General features: G+C 40.6%; 1 protein-coding gene across 1 annotated transcript; it reads left to right on the top strand.

Moving 5' to 3' along the window:
* Window positions 1-232: 232 nt before the first annotated feature.
* On the top strand, window positions 233-27,768 carry LOC128691299 (uncharacterized). The gene is made up of 10 exons (XM_070091543.1): window positions 233-320; window positions 800-1,065; window positions 4,817-4,965; window positions 12,772-13,203; window positions 14,976-15,114; window positions 16,590-16,734; window positions 17,784-17,957; window positions 21,624-21,795; window positions 25,712-25,881; window positions 26,674-27,768. The coding sequence occupies exons 2-10, from the start codon at window positions 800-802 to the stop codon at window positions 26,872-26,874; spliced, it is 1,848 nt and encodes a 615-aa protein (XP_069947644.1). The 5' UTR covers window positions 233-320; the 3' UTR covers window positions 26,875-27,768.

Here is a 27,768-nt window from a genome sequence, read left to right as displayed (position 1 = left end):
GCTGTAGATCTGACACCGACTTCCTCTCATCTTTATCAGCATAATACTATATACAGTTTCCAGTTAAGTGATAAGAATACATATTACAGTATATGTCTTCGTGTTAATCGAGATCTCCAGATATTATACGACCGTATTAGTAAGAAAATTTATAACCTATATGTAAATGATCAGTGTATGTGTAGGAGACAGGTCTGGTGTACGTCCCATAACAGTGCTTCCAAAGGTGTCAGTTGTGCGACACGACGCTAGAGAGGTGTAGTGCATCACCGTCCTCCCACACCCACGATAGCTAAATAGAACAAAAGATCTTAAGAAAGGTTATAATGTAGAATTAATTACAAGTGGTAGCGAATATAATTAGAATAAATTAATTAACTGCAAGTCTGTATTCAGTATTTTTCAGGTCTTTTGCCCATGTCAAACTTTGGAGACATCGTGTATGTATATAATTTTACTGAAATTTCCTGTCATATAATGAAGAGAAAATGCAAACTACAGTGACATATCAAAACATTGAGAATGACACATTACAGACGCTTATCATGGGCTATATGGAAGCCTCGGATTATAGTACTTCTGACTACGTTGCTCGTGTGAAGAGATAATTATGTGTAACAGCATCAGTAAATCATAGTGTGGCTAAAACATACGCATAATAAACAATGACGTTTCTTAAAAGTTGTAAATAACACGAAAAACAAACATGAGAGTACAGCTGATAGTGTATATTGTTCATCAGCCAAACTACATCCACCCAGTCCCTCCGTCATAACTTGCTGCCATTCCTCTCCTGCAGATGAAGGGAAAGATATCTGAAATCATCGTTAAGATGAAGAATAAGGGCTACGACGTCTTCGGCTCGGATGACCTCAAGAAGGAGCGACGGCGGCGGAAAGCAGGAGGAATATCAACGTCTTCCTCGAGGTTAGACAAGGATGATCAAGGCTGGGGAGTCATGGCGTTCCTGAAGAGGATATGTTGCTGCTGCTTCTATGCTCGTCCCCACCATCCCCTCCTAGCCTCTTCCTCCTCTCCCGTAGTCACACACAGGAAAATATCACGGTGAGCACTACTTTAGAAAAATAAATCATAAGATATTATGTCAGTTTTTTTTTTACAAGGTTGAGCAGTAAGCCAGCAGAAAGCTCAGAGATTCGAATCTTAATACATATAACTATGGACTCCCAATGTAAAAAAGCCAAACTGCTTGACTTTCTTGGATTTTCCAATGTTACCAATCCGAATCTGGAGAATTTTGGGTGGCTGGGACAACACGCAGACAAGTGGGTATAAAGACAAGCAATGTAGGTCATTCTTTTATTTTAATCCATGTTTAGTACACGACTGAGCATTAAATCAAGTCCTGATAAAACTCAATCCTGAGCGAAATATTTCCTGAAATAAAGCTTGTTCGGGACTGTCATGATTATTTTTTTCCTTACAAATAAAACCCCCTGTGTCCCACACTACCTTAGGAACGTAGGGTATATAAACTACTGAGAGAATATTAATCATGAGAATAAAGTTGGCAGAGATTATAACTGCTGTATAACTACTAATAATAGCTGCTGTATACATACTTATAATCTTTACTTACAATCCACTTACTATCCATTTTTGTCTTTATTTCTACTTAATCTTTATAACTGTCTCGGGGAAGCGGATTAAAATCCTTTGTAGCTATGTGGGTCACAGAGGGTGACTAACCTGGCAGGAATAAAGGGCCGATTATCATTCCCCTAAATGCAGGAACTAACCATTAAAAATGAAAGTGATTACCGAAACTGTGTTGTTTTAGCGTACATGGATGTAGAAAAGAGGTTAAATTTTAATTGTTACTTTTATGAATGACCACTTTGAAATTAGAGGAGTTTAAAAGGTGCAAGGGAGAGTTTGCATGGGAGAGTTAAATTCACATGTAGAAAGGTAGAGAGATAATATTGTTAATGCTGAAAAAAAGGTAGAATGAAAAGAGGGAGGTAAACCATACCACGGGTGGGGTTTGAACCCGCGGTCAGTCTCAAAACTCCAGACCGTCGCGTTAGACACTGGACCAGTCAAAAAAAGGGAGGTATAAAGATTCAGATTCAAGAGAATTGTTGTTTAGAATAAATACTGTCAAGTGAAAAGTGAATAATTTTGAATGTTCAAACATCCGGAAATGTGAGAAGAAAAGAGGAGGAAGAGAGACAGATTCTAAACTGGAATTTTGAACCAAGTGGAAGAATGATTGTTTTGAGAGAAACTGGAAAGTGATTGTGAAATATGGTAATTTTAAAATTCTGGTGGGACACAAAATAGTGATCGTATCGCTGCTCAGCGAGCACGTTGAAATATTGAAAAATAGTGCTCATGTTTTTTTTTGTTTTTTTTCACATATATCCACTGACAGCAATTATTGTCTGGAAAATTCATCAGTTGAAACAAATACCACTTACAATTTAATGTCACGGATCAAGAAGAATTAGTGGACACGCAGCGATCGTACAGTTCTAAAATTAAAGTATATACGAATGTGACCGAGGAAATTAAGTATAAAAACCCATAAATAACTAAAAGGATCCAGTAATTCTCCAGAAACTTTCTACAACTTACCTGTGCAAGTTGCAATTGTTTGTACTCAGCGTTAAAACTGAAAAAAAAACTTAACATTCTTAATATTCTTAATATTCTGCTCAGTATTCATAGAGTCTAAATATCACTAGACCTGAGTGTGCCACTAGATGACCAAAAAAATAAATAAATTTAGGCAACATTTGTTTACCTGGTTATATCATATACTAAAAATTAGCCAAAATATGACTGCATAAACACTTATAGAGTGAGCCAAATTTTAAGGCTGAGTACTAATTTTGAATATTAAAAATTCAGCTGATACATCCACACAATTGACGTTGGTGTCTATGTACCTTCGTGACCAAAACGTAATTAATGGACAATGACTCAAGAAATCGTAATGACACGATTGCAAATAAACCATACCCCCGGCCGGGATTGAACCCGCGGTCATAGTCTCAAAACTCCAGCCCGTCGCGTCGCGTTATTGTGGCTAGCTGGTCTAGTGGCTAACGCGACGGGCTGGAGTTTTGAGACTCTATGACCGCGGGTTCAATCCCGGCCGGGGGTATGGTTTAATGGACAATGTCACTGGAGTGCCATAGAACATTATATATGAGTTCAGGCGTACCTCAGTGAGAAAATGTTTAAAATCAAATCCCAGTGGAGTATATTCCTGGTGACAGGCCCATGATATCAACCCACTATTATATATATATTTACGATGAAGTGCTAAACTGAATAGAATCATACGGTACCTAGAGAATAGGAGGTAATTAGGTTTAATAATATAATAATAATATCTACAAGTACATGTACAAGGTATACAGGCCTAGCTGACATCAATGAAATACTACTATATAGAAAGCCCCTTGTTATGCAGAACATTTCGGGAAAATTAGGTCAATTTTGTCCCGGGATGCGACCCACACCAGTCGAGGCAACTCTAATTCTTTGGATCAAGAGTATTTCACTAACACTAAGGCACGCTCCTTAAAGGGCCAGTTTAATAATGGGGTTCACTGGATTGACGGAGCCACCTCTAACAGTCGTCATTTCTCCTAATGTATATAACTACATTATTGCTCAAGGTGTATCCCTAATACACATCTATCTACTCACTGTAATATAGACTCCACTGTCTGGAAAAGAATTAAAAAGTCCAGCTGAATATTTCGGTATCTGAAGGTCTCTGATGCAGATCAAAATATTCCCTTGTTTTTTAATTAATTTTTCCAGATAGTGTGTTTATAATACATCTCTCTACATATGTGGACACACTTGCCACTTGATGATGTTCCAGGAAAGACCAAAATATTATCCAGTTTATATTTCAGTTTTGCCTTATTTCTGCCACGGTAATATAATTTTTACTCGTCACATAATAGTTTATTTCTCTGTTTCTTTTCCATTTTTTCCAATAGTTGTTGCATGATAGTTACAACAGAGGTGTGTGCCAGATCACTGCATACGTGGGTGAAAAGTGTCTCAGGGTCGAGGGATGATTTGGCTCTCACTGGGAGAGTGCGCCCCTATGGCATGAATAGTGCCTCCACTCTTGACCTTAATTCCTCCATGACCAGTTTATTATTCATGACTGACTTGTGCAACATCCAGGGAAGCCTTTCCAAGTTCTCCATTGAACATTAATTAATACCTGTTTCATCTGACCCTTTCTCTATTAATTTAACATTTCTTTCGCTCTCAAAGATGGTATCTGTGATTACCGTCAAACAGTATAAAAAAAAAAGTTACCCACCTTCCTTATTTCGAGTCACTACAGTGTGATGCTCTTTGGCTCAGTGTGGGTTGTTGTCAGATGGTATTGCTGAAGGTGTCTTTGGGTTATTGAACACCGAAATATTCTGACTTCGTCTATTTCTCCTCAGTCAGATAATCTTGTGATCTCTTCTTTCTGGGAAATGTCAGTGTTTACCGCTGGCCATCAATTGATCCTCAGAACTGTGTATGTGTGTGTGTGTGTGTGTGTGTGTGTGTGTGTGTGTGTGTAGGGGGAGAGAGAGAGAGAAAGAGAAAGATAGTAGGAGTTGGTGACAGGTAACACACACTGCCTGCGGAAAGCACACACAGCCTTGACCCAAATAAATTAATGCCTACCCACTGCTACATCTAGCAGTGGGTAGGCTACATCCAGCAGTGGGTAGACTACATCTAGCAGTGGGTAGGCTACATCTAGCAGTGGGTAGGCTATATCTAGCAGTGGGTGGACCTCAGATACGACACCTCCCTACAACAGAGTGGCTTCGGCTGAGTCCCTGACGAAGGACAACCTGGAGCTGTGTGAGCGCCCTACCCACGCCTACATGACCCCACAGGAGAAGTTGATAGCCGCACGCGCCCTACACCGCCTCCACTCCGACTGCCCTCCCACGCCCACCAAGAACGGTGAGTATAGCCTCCTGGGGAAGTAAATGAAGTAGACAGATATACAGTACTTTGGTATCCGAAACGGGTCGTCTACACAGTAGGCTTCTTCAGTCGACTTCAGGTGACTAAAATACGACTGAAGATGCCTCCCGTGTAGGCAAAACGTTTCTGAAATAGATACCCATGTGTCTTATTCGTCATTATTACAGTCACATATTTGGTCCCCAAATTACACTTACACTTTAGTACTCCAGTGGCTTGAGCAACGGTCTTGAACCGATGTAAAAATCACATGTTTACGTAGAATGAAGCGGGTAAAAGGGCACTATTGCTTACATTTAGGACCTCTTTACTGGATACAGTAAATATGTTCTACGTATTTGTACTTAATTTCTTAAGTCGATATTATGGGTATCACTTTACTTTGTCCTCTCAGAGTGATGTTATAACAGGATGTAATGACATGATGTGATGACGTGTAGAGACAAAGAAAGGTTTGTTATTTAATATTATCGAAATATTTAATTACTTTATATACAGACAACTAGATTATATTAAATTTATTGTTCAGATAATTTCACCCTAGCTATATAATTGTACAAATATAAGTGTATTGAAATATTAGTGTTAGTCTGCCCGAGATGTTTCACATAACCAGTTTTTTTTTTCGAAAAAGTATATGTAATAAACTTCACCTTAATTTTTTTTTAATAATTATGGACGTTTCGGAAATAAAATTGTTTATTGGTTTGTACGTTTGCAAAGAATGCTGGAACTTAGAAGGTTAAAATGGGTTTGATGCGGCCTAAGGGGAATTTATTGTTTGCAGTGAAGTAATGTTAATGGTTATCTGATATGACATGAATCAAGGGGGTATAAAGCCTAGTCATGATGAGGTGTTTGTCCCTTCAGGGAAGGTTCCTTGACCCCGGTGAAGGGCTCTTGATGCAAGGAAGTGTCTTTCTCCCTTCCTTGAGTCGAACCAGAATGTCTCCAAGTCCCCCAGGTGCTGTATGTCCCCTATAGGTTTAGCGCTTCCCCAAAATATAATAATAATGAGGTGTCTGTGATGGATTTTTTATGTTAAGCGCTAAACCCGTGTGGATCATACAGCGTAAGGACTGAAGGAGGCTCGATCCTCCGTGCACTAATACATGCAATACTACCAGTATTAGAGTGAAACAGACAGATATGTAACATAAGCATAATATACTACACTCACATATACGTACAAAATATAATGAAAAAAATGTGAAAAATGTAAAATAAAATATTTATTAGGACTATCAGCAAGACGTTTACTATTATTATATTCATGAGAAGCGCTAAACATGTAGGGGTCATGCAGCGCCTGGGAAATGAGAGGTGATAAGCTGTGGTCCGAGGCGGGCAAGAGTGACTCCAATTCCTCGTATCAAGAGTCACCAGTTGTAAAGTGATAAAAAAGTGGCATAGAAAGAGTACTAAAAAGAAATTCATTTATATATAAATTGACATAATAGTGTAGTAGCACCCAGGAGTAAGTGATAAGTGGGACAACATCTGCAGTTTAAAGTTTGGACACCACGCAGGTAATTCTGCTGCGACTAGATAAATACACACACACATACACACACACACACACACACACACACACACTCAGAAGTGTCCTTGCTTGCAGATGATGCGAAGTTAATAAGAAGAATTAAATCGGACGAGGATCAGGCAGGACTACAAAGAGACCTGGACAGGCTACAAGCCTGGTCCAACAACTGGCTCCTTGAATTTAACCCTGCCAAATGCAAAGTCATGAAGATTGGGGAAGGGCAAAGAAGACCGCAGACACAATATAGTTTAGATGGCCAAAGACTGCAAACCTCACTCAAGGAAAAAGATCTGGGGGTGAGTATAACACCGAGCATATCTCCTGAGGCGCACATCAATCAGATAACTGCTGCAGCATACGGGCGCCTGGCAAACCTACGGATAGCGTTCCGATACCTCAGTAAGGATTCGTTTAAGACTCTGTATACCATCTACGTCAGGCCCATACTGGAGTATGCAGCACCAGTTTGGAATCCACACCTAGTCAAGCACGTCAAGAAATAACAGAAAGTGCAAAGGTTTGCAACAAGACTAGTCCCAGAGCTACGGGGATTGTCCTACGAAGAAAGGTTGAGGGAAATCGGCCTGACGACACTGGAGGACAGGAGGGTCAGGGGAGACATGATAACGACATATAAAATACTTCGCGGAATAGACAAGGTGGACAAAGACGGGATGTTCCAGAGAAGGGACACACACACAAGAGGTCACAATTGGAAGTTGAAGACTCAGATGAATCAAAGGGATGTTAGGAAGTATTTCTTCAGTCATAGAGTAGTCAGGCCGTGGAATAGCCTAGAAAGTGACGTAGTGGAGGCGGGAACCATACATAGTTTTAAGGCGAGGTATGATAGAGCTCATGGGGCAGGGAGAGTGAGGACCTTGTAGCAATCAGCGAAGAGGCGGGGCCAGGAACTGTGAATCGACCCCTGCAACCACAAATAGGTGAGTACAAATAGGTGAGTACACACACACACACACACACCTAGTAGCAATCAGTGAAGAGGCGGGGCCAGGAGCTATGAATCGACCCCTGCAACCACAAATAGGTGAGTACACACACACACAAACTGGAGGACCAAGCAGGGATAACAGGGAAGGCACTACAATGGCTCAGGGAATACTTGTCAGGAAGACAGCAGCGAGTCATGGTACGTGGCGAGGTGTCAGAGTGGGCACCTGTGACCAGCGGGGTCCCACAGGGGTCAGTCCTAGGACCAGTGCTGTTCCTGGTATTTGTGAACGACATGACGGAAGGAATAGACTCTGAGGTGTCCCTGTTTGCAGATGACGTGAAGTTGATGAGAAGAATTCACTCGATCGAAGACCAGGCAGAACTACAAAGGGATCTGGACAGGCTGCAGACCTGGTCCAGCAATTGGCTCCTGGAGTTCAATCCCACCAAGTGCAAAGTCATGAAGATTGGGGAAGGGCAAAGAAGACCGCAGACGGAGTACAGTCTAGGGGGTCAGAGACTACAAACCTCACTCAAGGAAAAAGATCTTGGGGTGAGTATAACACCAGGCACATCTCCTGAAGCGCACATCAACCAAATAACTGCTGCAGCATATGGGCGCCTAGCAAACCTCAGAACAGCATTCCGACATCTTAATAAGGAATCATTCAGGACCCTGTACACCGTGTACGTTAGGCCCATATTGGAGTATGCGGCACCAGTTTGGAACCCACACCTAGCCAAGCACGTGAAGAAACTAGAGAAAGTGCAAAGGTTTGCAACAAGACTAGTCCCAGAGCTAAAAGGTATGTCCTACGAGGAGAGGTTAAGGGAAATCAACCTGACGACACTGGAGGACAGGAGAGATAGGGGGGACATGATAACGACATACAAAATACTGAGAGGAATTGACAAGGTGGACAAAGACAGGATGTTCCAGAGACTGGACACAGTAACAAGGGGACACAGTTGGAAGCTGAAGACACAGATGAATCACAGGGATGTTAGGAAGTATTTCTTCAGCCACAGAGTAGTCAGTAAGTGGAATAGTTTGGGAAGCGATGTAGTGGAGGCAGGATCCATACATAGCTTTAAGCAGAGGTATGATAAAGCTCACGGCTCAGGGAGAGTGACCTAGTAGCGATCAGTAAAGAGGCGGGGCCAGGAGCTCGGACTCGACCCCCGCAACCTCAACTAGGTGAGTACACACACACTAAACACACACTAAACAACAGGCGGCTAAGTGCCTATCGACAAGTGCCTTTACCATTTGGTAACTAACACACCATAGGGACCACGAGACTAGAAGGGAGTGAATGTGGCAAGAGACAGGACCAGGAGGCAGGACTCGACCTTTGCTAGGTGCTCAAACAATATCTTTCTGATTACACCAGGAAGCAAACGGCAATAGCCAGTCAGTTCATTTGACAACACTGAGTGTTCTCTCATCCTGTGTGGAGTGTCTACCAAAAATATAGGTAGGTGTGTGTGGGGGGAGGGGGGCTGCCGACAGCCACACAATACTGACCTAGATACATAATTATACTGTTCGTGGGACTTCCCACGAACTATATATGCTGGTAGATTATTATTATTATTATTATTGCTTATTATTATTATTATTATTATTATTATTATTATTATTGTTGTTGTTGTTGTTATTACTTATTATTATTATTATTATTATATTCAAGGAAAAGTGCTATAGTCATAATGTTATACATGTGCCATGGGTGGAGAGACTTAAGTCTCGAGACACTCCCCAGATAGGGAGCCAAGGCCGGGTCACCACTACTTGGAAAAGACCCGGGCCGGGAGAATACCGGCAATTAAAAAAAAAAAAAAATGGTAAGCAATCAGATTCGATCTGAGGGCAAAGATGTGGGGTCTAGTTCCTTGGATCAAGAGATCTTCCCCTGCATCAAGGCACCTTCCTCACGCTGCTAGAGAGAAGGCATCACCCTGCTTCTCTGTGCTCCTGAAATCTTCTGCTGGAGAGCATTTTTTTAGGCAGAATTAATCTCTGTTTAGCTTACACTATTTCCTCGGTCAGAAGAGGAGGAGAAAAGAGGGAGTTTTGTTCGTCATTACACAGGACAAGTGTTCCCAGACAAGAGTCTTTGTTAAATGGTTACCTTCTTGGTGATTGCGGGAAGAGGATCCCTTTTGAGGAAACTGCGTAATATATACTATGTAACCATTAATAAGTATCACTATAAATATATATATATATATATATATATATATATATATATATATATATATATATATATATATATATATATATATATATATGGAAGTACCACCTCTATAGCTGGAATGGGACCCTCATCCTCAGAGAAGACAATAAACGTACCTCATGGAAAACTCAAGGTTCTCCCCGGAGGTGTTTGAATATTTTCTTCTCCTACCACCACCTATATTTTATATTCTATGTGAACATTTATTAATAAACAGAATACACTTACAGAAAACACAAACATGAATACAATGGTACAATGTATTAAAGATCATGAATTTCCTCCAGCTTCTCCGAAGCCGGACGCGAGCCAAGTATACAGCAAACATTTCCCCTCTGGATGGCCACGCTGAGGCGCTGGAACATGAAAGTGGCTGCCCTTTGGTCCCTGGTGGTGTCGATGAGTCTGTAACCGAATTCTTTAAGGAAACGTGTGGCATTTTTTCCCCATGATCCCAAGGTCTCTGATCCCACTGGGACAAATTGATACTGTTGGCTTATGTCCCTGTACTTGCTGATCTTGTACTCCTCCCTGTGGTCAGCAGCTCCTCCCTGTCGCCCCACACTGTGATGGATATAGGTGTCAGCCAGTGTGGACACACAGGTGTAGTCCCATGCTAAGAGCTTGCCATTCTTCCAAGGATAGATGGTGATCCCGTCGGGGCGGATAGCTGGTTGTGGGTATTGTTGGCTGCTAGAGATCGGGGCTCCCTCTCGGCTGGGCATCCAGCTGTAGCAAGGGTTCTCTTTATGATGTCGTTGACCTCATTGTGTCTTGCATGCCAGCCCTTGGTTTTGGAACAGTTAAAACCATGTAGACCGTATTGGTCGGCTTGTGCTTCGCTGCAAATACACGTATGTTCTGTGTGAATTGGGGCAGCAAGACGCAGAGTCACTGCAATACGGAGGGTCTTAGGGTCGAGTCGCGCTCCCATTGCCGATATGGGAACTGTTTGGAGGAAGTCCCCGGAGTGATGTGCACTCACAGCCTGAAGATGGGCAGTCTCCCTATCTGACGTTGCAGCCTTGAGCATGTCGGCAAGCACATTTTCAGCGATCGGGTCATCCCAGCCTGACTGTTTGTAAGCCAGTGCTGCACTAGGGTTTGGTGCTGGAGCAGCAAGAGTCTCCCATTCAGTGATGGCACTGGCATAGCTAGGGTCCTGTATTCCTGCTGAGTCACTGGCATAGCTAGGGTCCTGTATTCCTGCTGAGTCACTGAGGTTATATATATATATATATATATATATATATATATATATATATATATATATATATATATATATATATATATATATATATATATATATATATATATATATATTTATATAGGATGGGGTCCACCTCTGGTGCAAATTGTGGGACCCATAGCCTCGGAGAAGTGGATAAAAAGGCCTCAAGGAAGAATATATATATATATATATATATATATATATATATATATATATATATATATATATATATATATATATATATATATATATATATATATATATATATATATATATATACATATATATATATATGTATATATATATATATGGACGTGTCAGCGGATGGGTCTATGAAAGATGAGGTGAATCATAGAATTGACGAGGGAAAAAGAGTGAGTGGTGCACTTAGGAGTCTGTGGAGACAAAGAACTTTGTCCTTGGAGGCAAAGAGGGGAATGTATGAGAGTATAGTTTTACCAACGCTCTTATATGGGTGTGAAGCGTGGGTGATGAATGTTGCAGCGAGGAGAAGGCTGGAGGCAGTGGAGATGTCATGTCTGAGGGCAATGTGTGGTGTGAATATAATGCAGAGAATTCGTAGTTTGGAAGTTAGGAGGAGGTGCGGGATTACCAAAACTGTTGTCCAGAGGGCTGAGGAAGGGTTGTTGAGGTGGTTCGGACATGTAGAGAGAATGGAGCAAAACAGAATGACTTCAAGAGTGTATCAGTCTCTAGTGGAAGGAAGGCGGGGTAGGGGTCGGCCTAGGAAAGGTTGGAGAGAGGGGGTAAAGGAGGTTTTGTGTGCAAGGGGCTTGGACTTCCAGCAGGTATGCATGAGCGTGTTTGATAGGAGTGAATGGAGACAAATGGTTTTTAATACTTGACGTGCTGTTGGAGTGTGAGCAAAGTAACATTTATGAAGGGGTTCAGGGAAACCGGCAGGCCGGACTTGAGTCCTGGAGATAGGAAGTACAGTGCCTGCACTCTGAAGGAGGGGTGTTAATGTTGCAGTTTAAAAACTGTAGTGTAAAGCACCCTTCTGGCAAGACAGTGATGGAGTGAATGATACCTGGAGGTTATCTGGTCCATGACCAGGCCTCCCGATGGATCAGGGCCTGATCAACTAGGCTGTTACTGCTGGCCGCACGCAGTCCGACGTACGAGCCAAAGCCCGGCTGATCCGGCACTGACTTTAGGTATCTGTCCAGCTCTCTCTTGAAGGCAGCCAGGGGTTTATTGGCAATTCCCCTAATGCTTGATGGGAGGGTGTTGAACAGTTTTGGGCCCCGGACACTTATGGTGTTTTCTCTTAGTGTACCAATGGCGCCCCTACTTTTTATTGGCGGCATTTTGCATCGCCTGCCCAGTCTTTTACTTTCGTAGGGAGTGATTTCTGTGTGCAGATTTGGGACCATTCCTTCCAAGATTTTCCAAGTGTAGATTATGATATATCTCTCCCTCCTGCGTCCAACTGATGGTGAAAGTTTTTCTTTTTCGGGCCACCCTGCCTTGGTGGGAATCGGCCAGTGTGATAATAAAAAAAAAATAAAATATATATATATATATATATATATATATATATATATATATATATATATATATATATATATATATATATATATATATATATATATATATATATATATATATATATATATATATATATATATATATATATATATATATATATATATATATAATGTATTCCGTAAGGTTGTGTTAACAATAAATGTTTCTAAGTTTTAAAAGACTAAAATCAATGATCAAGAATCATTATATTTGTGAATGTTATTTCTTATGATAATGTGATTACCCCTCTGGATGTCTTACAGGTGTCACAAAGCCGGGTAAGCCATCTAAGCCGCTAACGGCTTCCCAGCCGAGTGGACTACCCCCCAGTCAAACGTCGACAGGTACCACGAATTCCCAGCTCTCAGTCTCCACTATGCTGCTCAGTTCCTCCTGTCAGTCCCTAGTGTCCGTCAGTCCCAGGGAAGCCCGTTGCTTGCCTGTCACTCCCTCAGGCAGCCCTCAACCAGACCGTTCTTCACGTACCCACCGCCCTACTCATCTATCTCTCTCCACTCAAGCCGCCCGCAGCAGGGGCGGCAACACCCCTTCGGGAGGGTCGTCTGCCAGCACCCCGACCACTCCTCGCAGTCGTGATGGGAACTGGGGCATGATGCGTACTGGCTTCAACACATTAATGAAAGCAGTCGTCTCTTCACCTCACCCTCCCCAGTCCTCAGGCTTCCCACATCCTGGTAATGCTTCTCACTAGCCCTGTACTCTTATCTGTCTCTGGATAAGGACACTTATGTACATTTCAAGACATTTGTTAAAGGAAATGTATCGTCACAAATAATTAGAACTGATTAAGCCACTCAGGACGAAACATTTACTTTAGTAAATGTTCTGAGTCGTACTTGAGTTCTTACCCACAAGGCATCGGCATCATCATGCTTTTCCATGTATACATACATACATACATATATACATACATACATACATATATATATATATATATATATATATATATATATATATATATATATATATATATATATATATATATATTATTTTTTCAGCTGTCGCCATCTAGTTATAGCATCGTTAACGTGCTGCGTGTGTGTGTGCGTACAAGTCGTGTGAATATGTACTCAACATGTGTATTATCTAAGTGTACATACTGTGTATGCACAGCCAGTATGTACCTTATCTGGGTGTACATATCATTTCATCCTTGGAGGTGAAATGGGGAATGAGAGGCTATCAACTTCGAGCCGAGCAAAGGGAAGAGTGGCTCCAGTTACTTGGATCAAGAGATCTTCCTCTCTAGTTTCTCCTTAAAGACTAGAGAGCAGAGGATCTCAAACGTCTAATTTGTAACGTTGCACACTTGGTAGAACAACCGGCGTATATATCTCAATTATCAGAGGACTGAGGATCGAGCCTCTTCAATAACTCGCAAATAAATGTCACCGGCGGATTATTTTTATGAAGTATTTGAGTGAGAGACGTCCAGGGCAGCTGATTAGCACACCTGAGTACACGTTGCTAGCCACACACCTGTCTTTGTGACACACACACACACACACACACACATACAGATGGGACACAGCAACAAGGGGTCACAACTGAAAGTTGAAAGCTCCGATGAGTCACAGGAATGTTAGGAAGTATTTCTTCATTCATAGAGTTGTCAGGAAGCGGAACACTCTGGAGAGTGATGTAGTGGAGGCAGGATCCATACCTAGCTTTAAGAAGGGATATGATGAAGCTCATGGAGCGGGGAGAGAGTGGACCTAGTAGCGACCGGTGAAGATACGTGGCCAGGAGCTATGTCTCAACCCCTGCAACCACAAATAGGTGAGTACACACACACTTTCCAAATGTTCGCCCACCTACCACTCACGCACACAACACAGCCTTCACTCACAGCGTATTCACTCACAAATAATACACGAATAATACACGTACATCCTTTCCAGTAAACCTTCCACAACATCCACTATGCAGTCTCAGTGTTACAGTACCAGTGTATATATATATATATATATATATATATATATATATATATATATATATATATAAATATATATATATATATATATATATATATATGCAATAACATCACAGTAAACAGGTGATTTCAGAATATGCAAAACAACCACTCTGAAAGAATAGAGAAATTCCAAGCGCTTGGAATTTCTCTATTCTTTCAGAGTGGTTGTTTTGCATATATATATATATATATATATATATATATATATATATATATATATATATATATATATATATATATATATATATATATATATATATATATATGCAATAAAATCACAGTAAACAGGTGATTTCAGAATATGCAAAACAACCACTCTGAAAGAATAGAGAAATTCCAAGCGCTTGGAATTTCTCTATTCTTTCAGAGTGGTTGTTTTGCATATATATATATATATATATATATATATATATATATATATATATATATATATATATATATATATATATATATATATATCTTATTCCACAGTGGAGTCGTGTAGTGAGGATGAGGACGAGGAGCTGCCTGAAGCTACTTGTGTTAGGCCAGCCACAGGCAACATCAGCAACCCAGCCAAGGAATGTTATGGTTCCATCACCCTGCAGATTCTCGGGCGTCAGGGACGATGGTGATTAATAATAATAATAATAATAATAATAATAATAATATTATTATTATTATTATTATTTTTATTATTATTATTATTAATTCTTATTACTAATTTTTATTATTATCATTATGTTTATTATTCTTATTACTGTTATTATTGCTATTAGTATTATTATTATTCTTTTAATAACATTATTATTATTATTATTATTATTATTATTATTATAAGTATTATTTTTATTTTTATCATTATTGTTATTATTATTATTATTATTATTATTATTATTATTATTATTATTATTATTACTTTTATTATTATTATTATTATTATTATTATTATTATTATTATTATTATTATTATTATTATTATTATTATTATTATTAATTATTATTATTATTATTATTATTATTATTATTATTATTATTATTATTATTTTCATCATCATCACCATCATCATTTTGTTAAGGAAAATCATTAAATCGTCAGGGTCACACAGCATCTGGGTGATGGGAGGCAATCATGATCGACCGAAGGGGAGTCTCTTAGTGCAGGCAAACTTTCATAAGCGGAATTCCTTGGTCAGACGACCAAAAGCTCCAGCTGTGGGTCATCATATGACTAAGACCCGCGTCAGGACACACTTGTCCTGTTTCCTGACAAAACCTTACCTAACATAAACCATTCATTGCTACAACCATTGGTACCATTGAACACTTCCCTGCATCGTCATCCTCCCATTTGTCGACACTGCCAAACCTTACTTCTGCAAGTCGCAGTTATCCACTGAGTACAATGATCAGACCGCACGAAAAAACGGTTTTAGAGCGCATGAAGTCTCCGTTGAAAGGGGCAATGCTAACTCAAACTCAGTTATTTGTCCTATTTGAATTATTTTATTTATTTACAGTATGTAGGTCACAAATATTTGTCTACATAACTGTCTTGTGGCTTACGTTTATAGGAGTGCACAGGATCTATGAGAGAGCTTAGGATCTGTGAGAGAGTCTAGGGGCCTGTGAGTGACCCTAGGGCTTATGAGAAAGCCTAGGATTTAATGAGAGAACCCAGGACCTAATGAGAGAGCCTAGAACGTAATGATAGAGCCAGATAGAACCTAATGAGAGAGTTTAGGACCTAATGAAAGAGTCTAGGAACTAATGAGAAAGTCTAGTATCTAATGAGAGCCTAGGATCTAATAAGAGAGCCTAGAACCTAACGGGAGAACCTAGGACCTAATGAAAGAACCTAGGACCTAATTAGAGAGCCTAGGACTTAATGAGAGAGCCTAGGACTTAATGAGAAAGCCTAGGACCCGTGAGAGAGGCAATTTCCTTTCCTCAGATCGAGTCTGATTGCCTCCAGTTCCTCAAGGCGCTTTATGACCCCTTATGGTTTAATAACAATCCTTTCCCACCGACTCCAGGCTACCACCAACACCACAGTCTCTATCATTCCACGCTCGCTCATTTCTCGCTGAATCCGCCCACACTCAGGGTACGCGTGGGCGTGTGTGGGCTGGCAGGGCTGCCTTGGGTAGGCGGGTCGGGCGGTCTAATGCTGGAAGTAAGCGTGGAGCCTGGAGGTCGCACTCGCTGGTTGGTCCTTCCACACGCCCATGGTCCCAACGTCAAAGTCAAGGTAAGATTGTCTTTCTGTTAGTATTATTATTAATTATTATTATTATTATTATTATTATTATTATTATTATTATTATTTGTGTAGTATATGCAAGACAATCGCAAACGTGCGATCAGGAGGTGCAAAACGAGCCACAAGGAAAGACAACTCTAGGCCAGGGTCTGATAGGATGTACATGGCGCTGACCACACTGTCTGCTTACCTCTGAGAATTTCCATTTCATATAAGTATTGTAGTCTGGTATAGCTCCTAACAAAACCCTGGGGACAGTGCGAAACGCCTTGAGTTTCCGTCCTTCTGTCGGTTTTTTTTTGTGTAAAATAAATATATACGTTAATATGGATAAATAAATTTGCAAGAGCTTATAACTACATATGCGTCATTGATTCCCCCAGAATATAGGAACATGTATCTGCAATAGAGATGGAATCCAGTGATGGGTCAGCTTCTAAAATCCCCTCCCCTCCTTTCCTCCCCTCCCCCTCCTTTCCTCCCCTCCCCAGGCCATGTGTTGACACATTCTTCCAACCCACCAAAAATGTCAACAGAACTTCGTGTACCCAACTGATGTTGCCTCAATAAATCTGTGGATCGTTACGCCAAAGTAGTGTTAATCTGGGCCATCAAGGCTTCAAAACTTGCAAAACTTATGCCTTAATAATGTTTTCCTGCATTTTTATCTTGTATACTTATTAATTTTGAGATATCGTGTAAAATACTCAGTATATGCATTTTTTTTTTTATCTGCTGGACACTATGCGATACTTACAGTTTCAGTAGTGACTAATGCGCCATTACAACCACAAGTATTATACCATAAATATCTTGAGATTAACGACAGAAGAAAAAGTGAAAAATAAATCTTATCTGGCAGTATGCCTGAGAAACAATGTGGAAGAATACTTCACTTTCGTGTCTAAGGTCACGACGTCCGTCGGAAGGTTTGGATAGATGGTGCTAACAATGATTCTTCTTGCAGCTGGAAACGGTTGTGAAGGCTGTGGTGTCCATTGGATAGATAATGCTAGCAATGATTCTACTTCTTACAGCTGGAAACGGTGGTGAAGTCCCCACGGGAGAGCAAAATGAAGAAGAAAGGCTTGGTGAAGGTGTCGGTGTGGGTGTGTGGGCGTGTGTGGAGGTACGCTGCCATAGGTCATGCCCTCATGCTCCTCACTGACCCCTCAGAGGCTCTCATTTTACCACTTCATCACCACACACAGGTATGTCATCCACCACACACCGGCATATCATCCACCACACCCCATATATGTGCTTAATCTCCCTTCCAATTTATTTACAATATTTACGACATTCCCAGCTCGAGCGAGAAATCTCCAGAATGTTGTTTCTGCAGATCCTTCAAGACAAGTGCCATGATGCTGGTAAAGACATTATTTTTTCAAAGGAATTAGAACTACTCTTCATTTCTAAGATTAAAACTGATTGCCTTCCATTTCCCTGGTTCTGTACGGATCTGTACCTCGTAATAATTTGCTACTGTGAGGGGTACATAGCTGTCATAAACAGCTGTACTCTCATTAATGTTGGTGAGTGGAACAAACTCCCAAGTACAGTTATAGAGGCTAGAACGTTGTGTAGTTTTAAAAATAGCTTAGATAAATACACGAGTGGGTGCGGGTGGGTGTGAGCTGGACCTGACTAGCTTGTGCTACTAGGTCAGATGCCGTGCTCCTTCCTTAGGTGAATGTGTCCCGACCTGACTACGTTGGGGCATTGGCTTAAGCCGGCAGGAGACTTGGACCTGCCTCGCATGGACCAGTATGCCTGATGAAGTGTTCCTTCTTTCTTATGTTCTAAATATAAAGGTTCTTTGGTATATGCGTCTATACACTACAGTTTGTCTGGTCACATCCAATACTCGACATATACAAACATTTTTTGGCTCAAGGCTCGGCAAGTGATGCTAGGAAGCTTGTCTGTCTCGCACCAGCTTACAGCTTCATGGTAAACCATGGTTATCTACCATCTAGAGCTCACTTAAAAATGAGTATAACAACGTCTGATTATTATTACATTCAAGGATGACCAACAAATGCAATAGTATTTATAATAATTGAAACAAGAAGTAATTTACATATTATTTAATGCTAATAATTAATAATAATATTATTAATGATAGCAGCAACAATGCTTATAAATTCTGTTACTCCCAGTACTACTATTATTACTACTACTGTTTCTACAGTTACTGCTACCACTACTATTACTGCTATTACCACTACTTCTACTACTACTACTACTACTACTACTACTACTACTACTAATACTACTACTGCCACTGCTGCCGCCATTACTACTATTACTACTAGTATTAATATCTTTATTACCAACATTACTGATATTATACTTCAAACAACAACAACAACAACAACAACAACAACAATAATAATAATAATAATAATAATAATAATAATAATAGTTAACGAATTACTTATCAAATTTTCATCATTCGTGTTTGGTAAGTTAACGACATTTATATTTTACGAAAATATATCCAATATATATGACCAGTGAACGGAGGCAGCGATTACATTACCAGCATAAAAATGACACATCAACTGAGGATCAGTCAATGTTTTCAACTCTGTTGTTATAAATGATTTGAAAATCGACAAGTTGAAGACTGTTGTGCAACAAATGGGAATCAATATTAAAAAGACGTTTCGCCACACAGTGGCTTGTTCACTCCAATACACAGCAGAGAGGAGTAAGGAGAGGAGCTTGTGGTCTCGTCTCCTCTGTTTCGACTCGCGTATTTAAGCTGCTTCTCCGGCCATGTGCTGTACTTTCTACAAGACTGATGGACTGAACATATAGATTCTAGGCTGAGGGACTGATTACTTCAAACTCCTCCTCTCCTTATTCCTCTGTGCTTTGTATTGGACTGAAGAAGCCACTGTGTGGCGAAACGTTTCTTTAATAAAGATTCCCATATGTTGTACAACAGTTTTCAACTCTGATGAGACTCATTTTCCAAGTCTCTGCAATGTCAGAGAAAATTTTATAAATTAATGGTTAATCTCTCTCTCTCTCTCTCTCTTCCTCTCTCGTTCTCTCCCTCTCTCTCTCCCTCTCCTGTCTCCTTTTCTAAAGTTATGTCTGGCTTTCTCATTACACCTCATCAGAATCTCTGCACTATCTCCAAAATTTCTGGCGCTATTTAAAAAAAAAATAACATTATGATATTCAACAATATAAAACCATAAATTGGACATTATGACTCAATAAAATTAACTCTCTCTTTCTATGAGACAGTATTTTTCTACCTATCTTACTGATTTCAAAAAACAGTTTTGGTTTGGAATAACACACTGCCAGTTTTTTTACATACTAGGCTCATAATTAAAAACTTAATCAAAACTGCATGAAAAAGAAATCACGTCTGATATCAATTTTTCTCTTCCGCCCTGATAGCTCCTAAGGGCGTTGAGAATTTCGTAAATGCAAGGATAAACTCTATCCATATTGCTTCGCGGTTGTATTTGTTTATTGCTTTGATATATATCAAAGAATGTTATTCATGGAGGCAAAGAAGCGAATGTATGAGAGTATAGTGGTTCCAACACTCTTATATGGGTGTGAAGCTTGGGTTGTAAACGCTGCAGCGAGAAGAAGGCTGGAGGCAGTGGAGCAATGTGTGGTGTAATTATTATGCAGAGAATTCGTAGTGTGGAAATTAGGAGGAGGTGTGGAGTTACTGAAAGTATTATTCAGAGGGCTGGGGAGGTGTTATTGAGGTATTTTGGTCATTTAGAGAGGATAGAGCAAAATAGAATGACTTGGAGGGTGTATAAATCTGTAGTGTAGGGATGGAGGAGTAGTAGGTTTCGTCCTAGAAAAGGATGGAGGGAGGGGGTACAAGAGGTTTTGTATGGAAGGGGGCTTGGGCATACAGAAGGCATGTGTGAGCGTATTAGATAGGAGTGAATAGAGACGAATGGTTTTTTGGACTTGATGAGCTGTTGGGGTGTGAGCAGGGTAATATTTTGTGAAGGGATTCAGGGAAACCGGTTAGCTGGACTTGAGTCCTGGAAATGGGAAGTACAATGCCTACACTCTAAAGGAGGGGGTTGGGATATTGACTGTCTAGAGTGACATCTAAACTGTCATATCTGAGCGCCTGTGCAAAGATTGTGATTATGTGTGAATGATGATGAAAGTGCTGAATGATGGTAAAAGTGTTTCTTTTCTGAGTCACCCTGCCTCGGTGGGAGACGGCCAACATGTTGAAAAAAAAATATGTTTCGAAGAATAGTTATAAATTTAACTACTACTTACAGATTTCTCTTTAGCGAATGGGAAATGCTGAGGTTCCCAAGAAGTGAAATAAGTGAGAATTAAGAAAAACTGGAGATGACTCATGAAAGATAGACAGTGAGCCGGCACCTAGTAAGTAAAAGACATGAGGACACAGGATGACTTGAAAACAACGTTTCGCTTAGGGATAAAACTCTTGCTGACCGAAAAGTCTTTTTAACTAAGGTTTACTATGTGTCTTGGATATACTGAGATGAAACTAGACGACGTTTCGTTCGGTTCTGGACCATTATCAGTCATTATAAAAAAAGGGGAAGAAAGACAGAAATAAGGTAAAGTGAAGAGAGGTTGGAAGACAGTTAAGGTCAGATATGATCACGTGCGTTGTGAAGATTAGAACAACTGACAAAGTACCAGAAGAGACACTCCCCAACAGAAACAATCTTGGCGTTAAGATTCACGTTAATAATACGAGGGTCGAGTCAGCAAGACTGCTCCTGTGACAGTACGTCCCGGCCGCCAAGACTGAAATATGACTTATGTGTGTACGTACAGCCATTATCCACTCCTAGATATCATGGTATATCACTGTTGACATGTTTTTGCAGTTGACCGATGATCTGGGTGTAGTAGAGGTGAGTCTGCGCTGTGATTACTCTGATGCCGAGGCAGAACTTCCTGGACAAACACACAGCGAAGTCACTCTCACACTGGAAGTCCTCAGAGCCAAGATCTTACGTCTGCACCACCCCAGCGTTCTCTCCAAGGCCAGGAAGAAAGGTATCTGTTTAATTATAATTATTAAATAATGCAATAAGATCACAGTAAATAGATGATATCACAATATGCAAAACATCCTCTGTGAATAACAGTGAAATTTCTAGGGATTTCACTTTTTCACAGTGGTTGTTTTGCAGTTATTAAATATTCTGTAAGTACTTTTTTCATCCCGTGATACATCCAGCACATGTTTTTTTTCCATACGTGCCTACCCTGGTCTAAATGATCTCTTGCATGAAATAACAATTTGTGTTTTTTTTTCCATCTTGTCGGTATTTTATGCCGTTTTTCTCCAAAGCGAATGTATATTGTGTGCATCACCTCGTGCATATACATTGAGGGTTTACTGTAGTCTCTATTACATGAGTAAACTATTGATTTGTTGTGTTCAGGTGACACACATCGACAATAACACTCATGCAACTGATAGATTTTAACCCAAATAATTAACCAATTTGCTCGCTTGTGTCTTATTGCCTGTGTGGCTACGCTTTTTGCTGTGTTTCTAAAAAATAATTGATTATTTCTATATCATGTCTTTCACGTGGCCATGTCATCCTGGTTAACATCACTGACCTTCCTCTAGTTGAAGACTGATACATTCAGGAATCATGACTCAACCGTGGGCAGGGGGAGCACATACGTTTCTCCGGGTAGTTAGTTACGCAATGGTGGCAGCGTTTCGCTCACAAAAGAAACGTCCGAGGATCAATTCTTAGACTCAGCGAATCGCACGAGCAAGTTTTCCTATGCTCCTGCTGCTCCACTCACCTAGCGGTGTTGTGCATGTGTCTTAATTTCATCTTGTCGGTATTATATACAATTCTTGTACTACTACTACTACTACTACTACTACTACTACTACTACTACTACTACTACTACTACTACTACTACTACTACTACTACTACTACTACTACTACTACCTCCACCTCTTCCTGCCTATATATAGCCGTCCTGCTCCACCTCTGTTAGTGTGACTTTGTCAATGGTCCAAGTCGGACCGAAACGTCTTCGTAAGCTTCTCTCTTTTATGTGCGGGTTATTTGTGTAGCGCAGTGCTTGACGATATCCTCGTCTCCCACCTAATGTCTCCCAGCTCAAGCTGACGGACTTTATTACGTTATGTGAAAATTGAATCTTTGTGATGAATTGCGACAGGAAGACTATACTGTGTATTCAGATATGAAGAAAAGATCCCGTGTGGTAGAATATGAAAGGAAAACCATCTTGTGTGATGTATTATGATAGGAAAGCTATCCTGTATGATGGAGTATGGCAACAAGATCATCCTGTATGATGGAGTATGGCAACAAGATCATCCTGTATGATGGAGTATGGCAACAAAATCATCCTGTATGATGGAGTATGGCAACAAGATCATCCTGTATGATGGAGTATGGCAACAAAATCATCCTGTATGATGGAGTATGGCAACAAGATCATCCTGTATGATGGAGTATGGCAACAAGATAATCCTGTATGATGGAGTATGGCAACAAGATCATCCTGTATGATGGAGGATGGCAACAAGATCATCCTGTATGATGGAGTATGGCAACAAGATCATCCTGTATGATGGAGTATGGCAACAAGATCATCCTGTATGATAGAGTATGGCAACAAGATCATCCTGTATGATGGAGTATGGCAACAAGATCATCCTGTATGATGGAGGATGGCAACAAGATCATCCTGTATGATGGAGTATGGCAACAAAATCATCCTGTATGATGGAGTATGGCAACAAGATCATCCTGTATGATGGAGTATGGCAACAAGATCATCCTGTATGATGGAGTATGGCAACAAGATCATCCTGTATGATGGAGTATGGCAACAAGATCATCCTGTATGATGGAGTATGGCAACAAGATCATCCTGTATGATGGAGTATGGCAACAAGATCATCCTGTATGATGGAGTATGGCAACAAGATCATCCTGTATGATGGAGTATGGCAACAAGATCATCCTGTATGATGATGGAACAAGATCATCCTGTATGATGGAGTATGGCAACAAGATCATCCTGTATGATGGAGTATGGCAACAAGATCAACAAGATCATCCTGTATGATGGAGTATGGCAACAAGATCATCCTGTATGATGGAGTATGGCAACAAGATCATCCTGTATGATGGAGTATGGCAACAAGATCATCCTGTATGATGGAGTATGGCAACAAGATCATCCTGTATGATGGAGTATGGCAACAAGATCATCCTGTATGATGGAGTATGGCAACAAGATCATCCTGTATGATGGAGTATGGCAGCAAGATCATCCTGTATGATGGAGTATGGCAACAAGATCATCCTGTATGATGGAGTATGGCAACAAGATCATCCTGTATGATGGAGTATGGCAACAAGATCATCCTGTATGATGGAGTATGGCAACAAGATCATCCTGTATGATGGAGTATGGCAACAAGATCATCCTGTATGATGGAGTATGGCAGCAAGATCATCCTGTATGATGGAGTATGGCAGCAAGATCATCCTGTATGATGGAGTATGGCAGCAAGATCATCCTGTATGATGGAGTATGGCAACAAGATCATCCTGTATGATGGAGTATGGCAACAAGATCATCCTGTATGATGGAGTATGGCAACAAGATCATCCTATATGATGGAGTATGGCAGCAAGATCATCCTGTATGATGGAGTATGGCAACAAGATCATCCTGTATGATGGAGTATGGCAGCAAGATCATCCTGTATGATGGAGTATGGCAACAAGATCATCCTGTATGATGGAGTATGGCAGCAAGATCATCCTGTATGATGGAGTATGGCAGCAAGATCATCCTGTATGATGGAGTATGGCAGCAAGATCCTGTATGATGGAGTATGGCAACAAGATCATCCTGTATGATGGAGTATGGCAGCAAGATCATCCTGTATGATGGAGTATGGCAACAAGATCATCCTGTATGATGGAGTATGGCAGCAAGATCATCCTGTATGATGGAGTATGGCAGCAAGATCATCCTGTATGATGGAGTATGGCAACAAGATCATCCTGTATGATGGAGTATGGCAACAAGATCATCCTGTATGATGGAGTATGGCAGCAAGATCATCCTGTATGATGGAGTATGGCAACAAGATCATCCTGTATGATGGAGTATGGCAACAAGATCATCCTGTATGATGGAGTATGGCAACAAGATCATCCTGTATGATGGAGTATGGCAGCAAGATCATCCTGTATGATGGAGTATGGCAACAAGATCATCCTGTATGATGGAGTATGGCAACAAGATCATCCTGTATGATGGAGTATGGCAACAAGATCATCCTGTATGATGGAGTATGGCAACAAGTTCATCCTGTATGATGGAGTATGACAGCAAGATCATCCTGTATGATGGAGTATGGCAACAAGATCATAGAAGTCCGATAGGTTTCCGGGCATTTGTTTATTGTTATGAGAAGCGGTTAAAACCCTCTGTGGAATTTTCACCACAAAAAAATGGGGCCGGCTCGATCCTCCGTCCTGAGATGCATGCTGTACAAATTTTACTCACCTTGTTTCCTTCTGCCCAAAATGCTAAGTAATACAGGTTACTTGCTGTTGTAACTGTAATGCATCTTAGTGGGAAAAAAATGATTGCTTAATTGGGATTAAGGCCTATCGATTAAATAAGGGCCATTAAGTCGGTATGTAACGTGTTCACAACCGGTCCAAGGATAATTTATTCCCTAAAATAAGGGTTAACTTAAACTCTCAGCGTATATACACTTATTAGGTTAGGTAAAGTTTATCAGGAAAGAGTACAAGTGTTTCCTTACATGGGTCTTAGTCATATGATGACCCACCACTGGAGAGACACAACTATCGATGCATATAACCACAATGTATCTTATAATGTACTGTATCTTATATTATAATATATCTTATATGAAGACTCGGCCGATGTGGTGTGTCGGGTGGCTCTGTGGGTGAAGGGTGAACGCATCGAGAGAGAATCCTCCAGCCCTGTACAGATGCCAGTGACTCACGACCCTGTGTTTAGGTGTCGTTCTGTGTTTATCCTGCGACGAGACAGTCTGCAACACGCAGCCATCATCCTCAAGGTACAGGTCACTCAGTATTCATCTTACAACGAGACTAATTTACGTTGAAGTTGAAGGCAAGATACACATTGCAGAGGAAGCTTCTGTTGGGACAACGTTTCGCTGTGTGTAGAGCTTTAAAAACCCATGAGAGAAACGTTGTTCCAGTAATAGTTTCCTCTGCAGCATGTCATTTTTCTCATTATTGTCGGCAGCAAGATGTTTTGATACAAGCGGGGAGTTATTTATCATATATAAAATTATAAATATTTCAATATTTTAATTTATTTCTGTTAGAGACTTAAATACCGAGGCTGGAAAAGTTCACAAGTAACCCATGCTGTGGAGAGGACAGTTCTGACCACATTTCGGTGAAATGTGCCGCCTTAATAACTCTGATGCAGTCGATAGAATTTGAAGCTAAGAAACTAACCAAGCAATTTTTACACAAATCACCCGCACATAGAAGTGAGAAGGTTATGGAGAAGTTTCGGTCCTACTTGGACTATTTACAAGTCACACTAACACACGAAGGAGAGGGAGCCCTTATATATACTGGCTCCATCACCTTTTATATGCCGAAACGGACCGAGATGTCGTCGTAAGCGTCTCTCGTATGTGCGGGTTATTTGTATATTGTTCCAGTCACGGCTTTGTGCCTTTCTGCTCTTATCAACCAGTTATTATTTATGGCTTTCTTCCTACAATGGCTGTTCAAAAACCATTTTGGGCAGACTCTATCAATATTTTTTTAGTTATACCACCGTCCTTCTGTTATACGTTGACCATTTTGCTTACCTGTTTTTTCCGCAGCTGTTGTACACTTCCAAGTGGGGTGTCGAAGACGGTGTGGGGAAGGTGCAGCTGGGACCTTTGCTCTATCTGGGAAATTCTCCTGACAACAGTAATCACCCACCACCACCTGACTACAACACCTCCATCACTCTCTCGCACTGGGGCCAGGCACTCAAAACACCTGGAGCCACCACTATGTGGCACCACTTGCAGCTTTGAGCACACCACTATGTAGCACCACCTGCAGCTCCTACCACACCAGCCGATACCACCTGACTCCATCTCTCTCTCATAATGGAGCCAGACACTCAAAACAGCCGGAGCCACTTAAATATAGAACCACCTGCAGCTGTGATAGCTCCTGACTCGACACCTTACAAGCATTGTTCTGGGAGGAAGCTGACTAATGCTCCATTCTCTTAAAAATGTCAGCTCTAGATATAATAACGATAATAACTGCATTCATAACTGATTAATCATAAATAAATCTACAGAGATTAACTTCAATGGATACAGTAGTTGCATAAAACTGTAATCATTATTTGACGTAACTAGCTGAGTGTTAGGTGCTTAGGGAAGGTAACCTAATGAAAGAAACCATTCACGGTTACTCCCACCAGGTGACTCTCCAGGACACGAACATCGTAGAGTCAGTGTTGTTGCTCCACTGAACTCCAGCCTTCCCACGTAACTTTCAAGAGAGTAAACACTGTAGTTTCACACCTTCTAAAACTCTACTCTCGCTAGCAAACTTCCTGGAGAGTCTTCATTGTTCATGTTCACAGTTCATTAATATTTATAATTCCATTGAGCGTTCACCTTCACAAGAAACTACTGAATGTCCGGTGTGTCAATAACCTCCGGGCGCCTCCTTCACCACCTGCCTCCAGCTCATCCTCACATTATTCCATGTGATGTAAATGCTTTACAAAACTGACAAGTTGAAGAATGAGACACTGTGCAACATGTGTCTCACTGCACAAATGTCATTGTTCGTTATTCCATGTATCTTACTTCCGTTCTACTTTTATACACTCATCATAAAAGTGTAAGAAACACTGCTAAAAGAGTCAATAAACCCACATGGAGACAGTAAAACTAAAGAGAACCCGA

The sequence above is a fragment of the Cherax quadricarinatus genome, chromosome 36, assembly GCF_038502225.1.
Source record: "Cherax quadricarinatus isolate ZL_2023a chromosome 36, ASM3850222v1, whole genome shotgun sequence".
Lineage (NCBI taxonomy): Eukaryota > Metazoa > Arthropoda > Malacostraca > Decapoda > Parastacidae > Cherax > Cherax quadricarinatus.
This window is presented reverse-complemented; position numbering and strand designations above follow the sequence as displayed.

Excerpts from the sequence above, each read along its gene's own strand:
- LOC128691299 (XM_070091543.1), top strand. The coding sequence starts at position 800 with ATGAAGGGAAAGATATCTGAAATCATCGTTAAGATGAAGAATAAGGGC. Across the intron at positions 16,735-17,783 it reads GTCCCAACGTCAAAGTCAAG|CTGGAAACGGTGGTGAAGTC; the intron begins GTAAGATTGTCT and ends TACTTCTTACAG. Across the intron at positions 21,796-25,711 it reads CTCCAAGGCCAGGAAGAAAG|ACTCGGCCGATGTGGTGTGT; the intron begins GTATCTGTTTAA and ends TCTTATATGAAG.